General features: G+C 43.2%; 1 protein-coding gene across 1 annotated transcript; it reads right to left on the reverse strand.

Annotated features, from left to right (window-relative positions):
* Nucleotides 1-3,313: 3,313 nt before the first annotated feature.
* Nucleotides 3,314-10,321, reverse strand: LOC308378234 (protein-glutamine gamma-glutamyltransferase 2-like; the record flags this gene model as incomplete). Its single annotated transcript, XM_080855094.1, has 13 exons — nucleotides 3,314-3,515; nucleotides 3,996-4,129; nucleotides 4,548-4,711; nucleotides 5,006-5,287; nucleotides 5,989-6,231; nucleotides 6,353-6,462; nucleotides 6,812-6,944; nucleotides 7,318-7,495; nucleotides 7,747-7,875; nucleotides 7,977-8,095; nucleotides 8,327-8,566; nucleotides 8,902-9,072; nucleotides 10,312-10,321. 13 exons carry the CDS (start codon nucleotides 10,319-10,321, stop codon nucleotides 3,314-3,316), a joined length of 2,115 nt encoding a protein of 704 aa, XP_080711220.1.

Raw genomic sequence — 10,321 nt, forward strand, 5'->3', positions numbered from 1 at the left:
GGGAGAAGCCATTTTACCATTGACTGGAAGCCTGCTTTATTTATTGTAGGTTACAAAAAATAAAGAAAATGGCGGCGATTGTTGTTGTTATCGATTTTCTATCAGTTCTCACCACACAAGGAGGTCTCATCTTTGCTGCTTGAATGTCGGTATGTAAGGGTATGGAGTTATTGAAACTTACTACATGTAAAAAAGACTAGAAATTGAATGTTCATTTTTAAGCCTCGAAAGTTGCACTGGGTGCCTTTAATTCAAAGTTTTTAAAATTCCAAACCAAGACGTTGACAATGGAACTATTTTTTGTTGCGGAGAGACAATGGTGAAATAAACCATTTTTAATCAATAATTTCCTGTTGAAATGTTAATTTATTGACTGTAGAGTTGTTTTATAAAAGCAATATAGCACTCGTGGGAGTGGGGTAGGTAAGGGATAATCCCACGGGTGTTGTTGCCTAAGCCACTCGGCCTTCGGCCTCGATGGCTACGGCCGAACACCACCCGTGGGATTATCCCTTACCTACCCCACTCCCACTCGTGCTATATTGCTTAAATAATGACCTGCATATAATGACCGCTGTGCTGTCAATGGCAACGGGTTTATTACACGGCTCTTTTTAATGCTGTAGAATGCTCCATCAATGGAGTTTCAGGGAACGGTTGAGCAGCTGTGTTCTAAAGAATGTTCAACGTCTTTGGCAAACTATTTCTCTGCTTTTTAACACTACGTATAGTAACAAATACATTGTAAAAAGACACTGTGTTAAGTTATTTTTTTGTTTTGGCAAGTATCCTTATAATAAGCGGGATAATGTATAGAACGCCGGTCATTGTCGGAAAAATAAGCCCCTTCAGGGTGAAGCAACACCCCTCCGCTTCGCGTCGGGATGCTGTTTGCCCTGTCGGGGCTTATTTTCCCGGCAATGACCAACATTCTATACATTATCCCTTACATGTGAGAGTTGCAGACATGTAAGATTTATAGTCTATGGTTGAACAAAATTAGTAGTATTTACTGTTACACTAGGTCTCTATTGCTCATAGCTTGTTTTCCCCTTTGCACGTCGCTTTGGATAAAAGTGTCTGATAAATGACCATGTGTGTGTGTGTGTTTGTGTGTGTCTGCTTAATGACCAAATGTAATGACTGAAGAAAGGCAGAAGAACGTGGAGAGTTTATATTCAAATTTTGAGGATGTTTGTGAGTGTGTCGGTGTGTGTTTGTGTATTTCAGTGTTGCATTACTAATACCATCTGTCGTCATCAGAAGCTTCTAAAGTGACATCTGTTCCAAAAATGTGTTGTAGATCAAACACTTGTGCAAGTATGTGTGTGTTGTCTGAGAGACACTAATGTGTGTGTGTGCGTGTGCGTGTGCGTGTGCGTGTGCGTGTGCGTGTGCATGTGCGTGTGTTGAGAACAACCCAAGATACATTCACTAAGAGGTGTCAAGAAAGATATTAAATATATTTATTAGAACAAGAACATACATTTCTTACATCAAACATCAAGTCTGAGCGAGTTTATTAGGACAGGATTTTACGACACAATAATTTGAAATCAAAACAAACTATCGTTAGTAGAAAAATCTATTGAACAAAAAAAATCTATTGAAGTTATTTAACACTTCAATCTGTAGGATACTTAACACTTGTTGATGTGAATGTATGTGTGTTTGTCTGTGTGTGTGTGTTTATGTGTGTGTTGTAAGATTTATTTCTATATTTAGACTAACTGTCCCTAATCACAAAAGGTGGTCTTGGTGGTTGTAGAATGAAGTCTCAATCAAGGAGCTTGAAGCAGTTGGATCAGAGCCAAAGATATTTATTGTAGTCAGACAAGAAATATCTCTAAGTACTTTCTGAGCATAAGTATTCTAAGTTTTGAGCGGATTCTAAGAGTCGCCGGGCACACGCGGGTGCGTGTCGGTGTCGTCTGAAGGAGATGGTGCTTCCTTGCTCCGCGGTTCGTTCTGATCACCGGGGCATCGGGTTCAGGGTAATTTAACAGGTCTCATTACGTATCCTAACAGTTATTCATAACAATCCCTAGCATACATACATACGCGGACGTGACCATGAGCATCAGTCACTGTCCTTCAGCCTAAGAACCCAGGCGCCAGGAGGATTCCTGACATGACATACGGAGACAAGAAGAGCCTGCATCCATTAAGCTTAACCTGCTAACCTTACTGGAATCTGGGCCCACGGCTCCCTAGGGAAAACCTGGAAAGGGTGGAGGGACATACACAGGATATACCAGATATCTGTACATGGGAAATAACACTGGAATCTAACATTCCTCCCTTTTGATCATTCTTAAACATAGTTTAAAACATGAACAACAACAGTGATATTTCTGGAAAAACCTAAACAATAAAAAAATCTTTCATGACTCTGACATTTTGTATGCTTATATGGAAAGAAAATACAAACCAGGGAAGAGGGGTGAGGGATTGAAAATTAAAGGACAGGAAGTAATATTTTGTCATACACTGGGAAACCCAGGGTAGGTTCAGGGGGTAACTCGGGGGAAACCCTACTTAAAGTGGGGAAGAGGGGAAGGGAAGGTAAAGTAAAAAGAAGTGTAGATCAGGGTTATCCTAATCTAAACGATTTTGGGAAGGTAGGTTGGGGAATGGGGGGTTCCATTCTCAGGTTTGGCCTTTAGAGCAGCCAACTTGGGAGTGGGGGAAGTGCAAGCATGGAGCACAGCGAGAAACACTCTGATGGCGATATAGATCAGGATGATAGGGATGAGTACAGGTAGAGCCATCTGGGTGATCTGAGAAAACAAAGACCCACCTAGATCATTCAACCACCCTCCCAGGGACCAGGAACTGGTCTCAGCAGTCAACCTCGCAACATTAGCATGAATATCTTTAACATAGCTGGTGACGTTAGTGGACAGATCAGGGACATAGGTACAACAACGCTGATGCAAGTGCTGCTTAATGAAAAAACAATACCCTCCCAAGCGGACTGCTAAAAAGTCAAGGAGTCCATACAATTCATGACTAAGGTCGCTCAGCCCACTGGCGGAATCGTTAGCGATTGCGTCCAGGGTGTTAACTAGGATTCTAATCTCATCGAACAAACAAATAACACTGGAATCTAACAGTGTTGGACAGTGTAAACTGATAGAATCTAATGAGCTAATGAGAATCTATTTAGCTATATGCTCTTACTGAGACAAACACAGAGTACATATCCAGGGGTGTGAGTAACAGAGTCAGATGATACAAAATATTATAAGCACTCAGTTCACATCAACAGGAAAAGGGCAATATGTGGTTCTATCAGCCCCCCATTGCCCATTTATGCTCCAAAGATGGACGGGTTGAACGGTTCCCAAGGTGGTAAAACCACCAGGTTGGGTTTGACCTCCACATCACAGCTGCCCTTCATGTCCCTGAAGGTGTCGCAGTCAAAATCTGCCATCAGCTTCCTGGAACCGGCTCGGTAGGGCACGAATGGGACCCGAAAACGCACGCGCTCATAAGCCTTTATCATCGGAATTCTACGAACGCACAAATACAAACATTGTAATGTCCAATCAATAGGTAGTATTTCACTGGGAAGGATATATGACTGAAATGAAATTTCAAAAGCTGCTCAAACACTGTGCTTTCCTTAAGACAAACTGTACTCCATCTCACACACACACACACACACACACACACACACACACACACACACACACACAGCCATTTGGAAGAGTTTATGTTGTTTCGAACAGCTCACAAAAGAGTACAGTCTTAGAGAGCAATGAGAGGTCAAATATGCCATCAGGGAACATTCACTCTGTCAGTTGAAATGCAACAGCTCTTTTCAAATGGGATAAGTTCCCCAAAGGACCCTTCTTTCTCCACTGTCTGTGTATCTGCGTGTCTGCGTGTGTGTGTGTGTCTGTCTGCGAGTGTGTGTGTCTGTCTGCGAGTGTGTGTGCCTGTCTGTGTGTGTGCCTGTGTGTGTGTGTGTGTGTGTGTATGTGTGTTACCTGGCCACGATGGGATGATTCAACAGCCCACTGCCTGTTAGCGTGAGGACGCCATCCCTGATTGTGCTGGATATGGGGTTTTCAAAGATGACCTCCGCCGTCACCTCTGTAAACTGCTGACATGTGCTGGGCGCCTAAGAACAAGCAAACTTCATGAGATCAATACTTTCACCATTACAATACAAGAGATTCAGGGTCAATAAGTTCCAAAATCTCTCTTTAGGTCTTTATTGGCCATTGACATGATTAATTAAAACAATCCACAGAATATATAATAGTACACTTTCTAGCAGTATGCTACTCTTAGAACTGGATCCATGATCTTGTCAGTTTAAGTGTGCTGGTGCCTCATTCAGTTAGCCTCTGAATACTTCTACCTACAACATTACTGATGGTTCCTGTAGATCAACGGTGTGTGTGTATATATATACACTATACAGTATATACTGTATCTGTATGAAGTGTCAATTACGTGTAGTGTCTATTACATGTTAATATAATAATATGATGTTGGTTCAAGTATTAACTATGCAAACACAACAGTGGACAAACCTGGATGGTGATTGTAGGCTCCTTCAGTACGATGTCCTTCTCAGCTAGGTAGACATCTCCTGGGTGCTGCTTGTCGTGCACCACTGCCGAGACCTTCAGACTGTTGTTGTCCAGCATCTTGGTCCCATATGAGGAGAATGGGATCCGGATGGGAATCTTGAAGTCTGTACACACACACACACACACACACACACACACACACACACACACACACACACACACAACACAAACACTCACACACACAGATATAGTTAAATAGATTAGTTTAGATAGATAGTTAAATTATAGATAGTTACACTGAGAAGTTGCCATTTCTGATGATAAGACTTCAATTGGTATCAATTTAAACCCATGCAGAAAGTGTAATTCAGAGTCAGAAATGTTAACACTATATTACTTTATTTGAAACACCCGCCCAAAAACAAGCCTCTGTCTCTCCAGACCACCGGTACACCCACCCTGCTTGGGCTGCAGCAGGACCTCCTTCTCCTCCCTGTACACCAGGCTGTCGGGCTGGCCTGTGTACCTCATGGCCTGAGCGTTGATTTGCACGCTGAGCTCCCGCAAGAGCTCACTGTGGAGGAGCACACTCAGCTCCAGATCCTGTCCAGAGATTGGCTCCTTCTCCTCTGTGATCTCCAGCTTCAGCGCGGGAGGCTTCAGTGGTAGCACAGGGCGGGGCTTGTGTTCGTTTCCTCTCCTCACGGCTTCCTCAAACACCAGACGCTCCTTCTTAGAACCTAAGAGGACGAGCACCAGGATCAGTGCACGGGGCAGGGGAATAATTTTGCCCACTGCTTGCTGTTTTCACTACAGTGACTCACTATCGCCTCTTGAGGCACAAAGTGGAATTATGAAAGGATGGGCCGCCACTAGCTGGTTAGCATGCTAACAGCAATCGATATCTCATCTTCCAGGGCATTTCTGTCTTTGACATTTGTGTTTTTGTATTCTGTGGTTATTTTAGTTAATTGTTTAGTTTTACAACAACACATAGCACCTTTAAGACTGTCATTCACTTAAGAGAGGGTTGGTAGCTAGCAAAAAGTGTGTGTTTATGGGAAGTTAATGCTCTTGCCTATCTAAAATATCCATCTTAAGCATGAAGACTAAGTAATTCCAACTGACTGATCACTTTCACATTTCAATGAACCTCATGGTAAAAATTGACACCCCATCTCGGCCAACCAAGAACTATGAACAACGGTAAGAACAATTGCCATCATCTCAGCCCAGGTTCAAATCTGTTTAAACAAAAAACAGAATAAGAAATTACTTTGCCAAACCTGAGTGTGTATGCCTCTAGTGAGGTCTGTGTAAGCCAGTGTGTGTGTGATGGTGAGGTGTGTGTAAGCCATTGTGTGTGCTGGTCGGGTCTGTTTCAGGCAGTGTGTGTGATAGAGTGGTCTGTGTAAGCCAGTGTGTGTGATGTTCCCCTCACCCTCTGGGTATTTGCAGCTGGCTGTGATGTCCTCCCGTCTGTTTGCACCTACAGCTTTAGTGCTAATGTTCCGGCCAACCTGACTGGTGTCAGTTTGGAGCCTGTGCTTTGAGCCGTCTCTCATGAGCATCCAGAAGACTTGATCGGCGTTGACTTCAGCGAAGACGAACGGCACGTCATACTTCAGGTCGGTGTGTCCCTCCAGAACAGCCTTCACAGGGCACGGACCACAGCAAAACACTCCTATGAGACAAAAGGGATTTCAGTAACTAAGTGTGTGTGTGTGTGTGTGTGTGTGTGTGTGTGTGTGTGTGTGTGTGTGTGTGTGTGTGCGTGTGTGTGTGTGTGTGTGTGTGTGTGTTACCTGAACTCTCCTCCTGTGGGGTCGGGTCCAGCACCTGCCAGCCATCGTATGTTGAATCCCCAGAGAGGTCTGGCCGCTTCATCCATCCCTCTACCCACACGTGGAAGTTCCTGAATACACAAACACACACATAAGTAAGTTCATATGTATCAGGCAATTTAAGGGTTTCCTCCACATAGTGAGTTTGGGGTAATACTAACTGGCACAGATACTGTAAATAACGACTTAGCAAACGTTCCTTTGACCCTCTGCACTGACAAACACCATAATGCTACGGAATGGAAATATAGAACAATTCTGTAAGTCTGCCAACAGTGGTTAAAAGGGACACCAGTTTTATCTAACTGAGCAGCAGTCTTTCAGTAGGCTGACCGAGTGTCGAAAAGGGACTAACAGGAGACTCCCTAAACACCTACATATACTATACACATTAACATTCATTTCTAATAAGACACTCACCACACACTGTCAGGACTCTCCTTAGGCCTCCCCTCGTCTGTGTAGAACTTATCGATGGTCAGGTTTTTATCAGTGTCGTGGGCAGATTGGAAGTTGCTGACTACACGGCATGGGATTCCCAGACACCTCAAAACTGACACACACACAGAAACACAGTGAGACCTCGATATTTTTACTGTTGACTGTCTAGCCAAGCAGTATGAAATAGCCTAAATCATAGCCTGACTGATCTATGATTGAAGAGACTGCTCTCATCTTGTGATGTACAGAAGTTTTACATCAGGAAGAAAAGAAATCAGAAATCTCCAGACCATTACAGCATCAGTGGTACCATAGGCATGACATTATGGAATGTATTTATTCTCTTAATTGAACAGACATTGCGCACAAAGAATGTCATTACTGATAAATGCTGTTTATGATTTATGAGTATATGATAATAAACTTGAACTTGAACTTGAAATTAGACAATAGACATAAATGTTGCCAACAGTTCCGGTTCTCACCTGCGCACATGACCCCAGCGAACACCCAGCACTGTCCGTACTTCACGGGCGAGCAATGGCTCTTGTACCAGCGCCGCAGGATGTCCACGCTGCTGCTCCACTTGGTGGGGGCCACACCGTCCGAGTACGGTGTTTGCCAGCGGCCCGCCAGGATACCACGGTCATCATTAGCGTTGATCTGTTGCGAATAAATCAAGTCAAGTTAAATCAACATTAGTTGTCTAGGAATTTTAAAAGCAACAGGAGTTGTACCAAAGTGCTTTCCGGTCAATTTAAATAGATCAATCAAATTAAACAAGAATTGAAAGAAATAAGGAAACAATTACTACACAGACGTTTTTACGAATACAATACAACAATGTCCCAAACTCACAAAGAGAGAGAGAGAGAGAGAGGGTGAGAGAGAGGGAGAGAAACAACGGTGCATACCATAGCACTGACTACCCTCCCTACATAGATGGGGTTGCAGCGGGCAGAGAAATCCTCAGCAGGGTCCCTCAAACACTTGGGGTTCATGTCCAGCAGCTTCATGCAGATGTCCACCATATCCTCCTCAAACTGAAAGAGCAGCAAAGACAGCATCCACAAACACATGAACCACCACATCCCACTGGCTAGTTCTCAAAGACTCATAAAACACACATGTGCTGTTAGCGCACCTGTCCAAAGTTCCAGGCAAGGGGGCCGATTCGGTCAGCAGATCCTGTGTAGATGATGCCATCCTCAGCCATCACATACTCCTGCCTCTCAGCTTCCTCTGGGAGATGCACCCAGTCCTCTGTATCCATCAACACACACACACACACACACACACACACACACACATCCATAAAAACAGAGAGCACAAACATATACAGATAAGGCCGGTACGTTTTCAGACCAATGCGAGAGTGGAATGCATAAGTGTAACAATTGTCTGTGTGTATAGGCCACCTCACATCAGCATTCATTTGTTTACATATGAGCCTTGCATGTCTGTTTGTGCTTGTGTGTTTCAGGAAGTGCATACCTGTGCACCAGGGGTTAAAGAGGAGCACCATGTTAGCGATGGACTGAGGGGAGGAGTGTGACCCTTCCCTCATATACAGATTGTAAGAGCCCACACTGGCATCAGCCGGGCTGCTTATAGCGAGGGTCATGGAAGATCGGCCACTCTCCTGTACCAGTGCTGTCCATGCTTTCTTTGCACCCGTCGACTTCGGGAAACCAAACACGCAACGCGTGCCCTTTTCCTCTGATGGCTTGGGTCCTGCAGGGAAAGCCAATGTGATGTTACTGCCTGTTCATGACAGAGCATATTCATGATGTGGGTAGGGTTTCAAAATAGAGGATGACTTGGCCTTTAAGATCACACTTTGTCCAGTCATAGACATTGCATTTCTCATTTGTGTGTCTTGTATTATGAAATGGCAGTTTGAATGTTGATGCATAAAGACTGATGAAAAACATGAATGAGAAAATTGTAATTGGCATTGCTATCATCAACACATACAGATAAAGCTGAATGCACTGTATTCCTTTTGTGACTGATACTAATACTGATCAGATTGATGATACATCAAGAATGATGATACATAAACATACCTGTCTCCGCAGTAAAAAGGAGCGTGTCGGTGTCAGGCTGGAACTGCCGATTGGTGTGGAGAGTGATTTTGAAACTCTGGCCACGGCGCACCATCAGACGTTTTACGCTTGCGTCATCAGTGCGGTGCTCCTTATTGTTTTCCTTGACGTGGAGCAGAACCTTGCTTATCTCTACCAGAAATCATACCAAAACGTACGTACATTTTACCATTAGTGTTTGCGTCCAGACAACAACGAAAGACAGCGTGCTTCGTTCCTTGATATCTATGGTGAAAAGCATCAATGCTGCTGGACCTGTACCGTACATGGCTACCCGCTGCCACCACCGTTCGAAAGACATTTAAGATCTAGCCAAATGAAAACAACACCAGGTTCCAATGAAAGATGCAATGGCATGGCAAATTGTGTGCATTCGTGTTACACATTTACAAGTAGGCCTCAACCTAAATTTCAATTCAAACCTGCAAGAATGAACAACTTCTTTAACCTAGACTTCATCTTAAAATACCTTCAGATGTTAATGTTAGGCTAAATAAAGAAGTTACCTTCACATACTTAGCTGTAGTATTAGGATAACGTTACTGCCCCACTAGTTTCTGTTAAGCACGAAGCCTATCATCTCTTAACACTTAAACTTGTATTCAACTCGTTTTTTTCACTGATTCCTAGACACAACTGATAGTAATCTGCACATATTTACAGGTATCCTGCAGAGGCACTGACTCTCAACCTTTTTGCCCCAAAGGCCTCCTTATGTCCAAGGAATTACTCCCCCACCACCTCTCTCCTTCCACCAGGAGACGTGATAACTAGTCTGCCTGTCATCATTGTGACTCCATCTGGACTCACTCCAAAGTGCAATACAGTTAGTCGAGCTTATTTCATTCTACCAATAAAAACTTTAAAAAACTACTTTTTCCGACCTATCATAAGTGGAATCCTTAATTTCCATTTCCCCTTTCCCATACATCCACAGGTAGTAAAAGGCTTGTTGTATAATATTATCTTGTTTGTATTATTTATGTTAGTTTAACACTTACTGTTATTAAAGTTTTGTAATTGAGGCATTCTGTAATAGGACTAATGTATCAATACTTCCAGGCTTCCATAGAGTTTGAAAGTTGATAGGTGCCACAATTCACAAAATATGAATACCAAATGTTTTAAGACTCATTCTAATTTCATTTTAAATAGAAATTAGTTTTAAGTTTACATTTTGGAAAGTTCTCCATACAAATGTTAGTGTATTTCACTTGATAATTAAGGCTCATTGTTTTAAATAGTTTCCCGCCATCTTAATGCCCCCTTGCAGCTCCCTGATGCCCCCCTGATCATAGACATGAATTAATATGTCTATGCCCCTGATGGCTCTGGCCCACTGGTGGAGAACCCCTGATGTACGGAACTTACCAATCGCCAT

Source organism: Sprattus sprattus, assembly GCF_963457725.1.
Source record: "Sprattus sprattus genome assembly, chromosome: 17".
NCBI classification, from domain to species: Eukaryota; Metazoa; Chordata; class Actinopteri; order Clupeiformes; family Clupeidae; genus Sprattus; species Sprattus sprattus.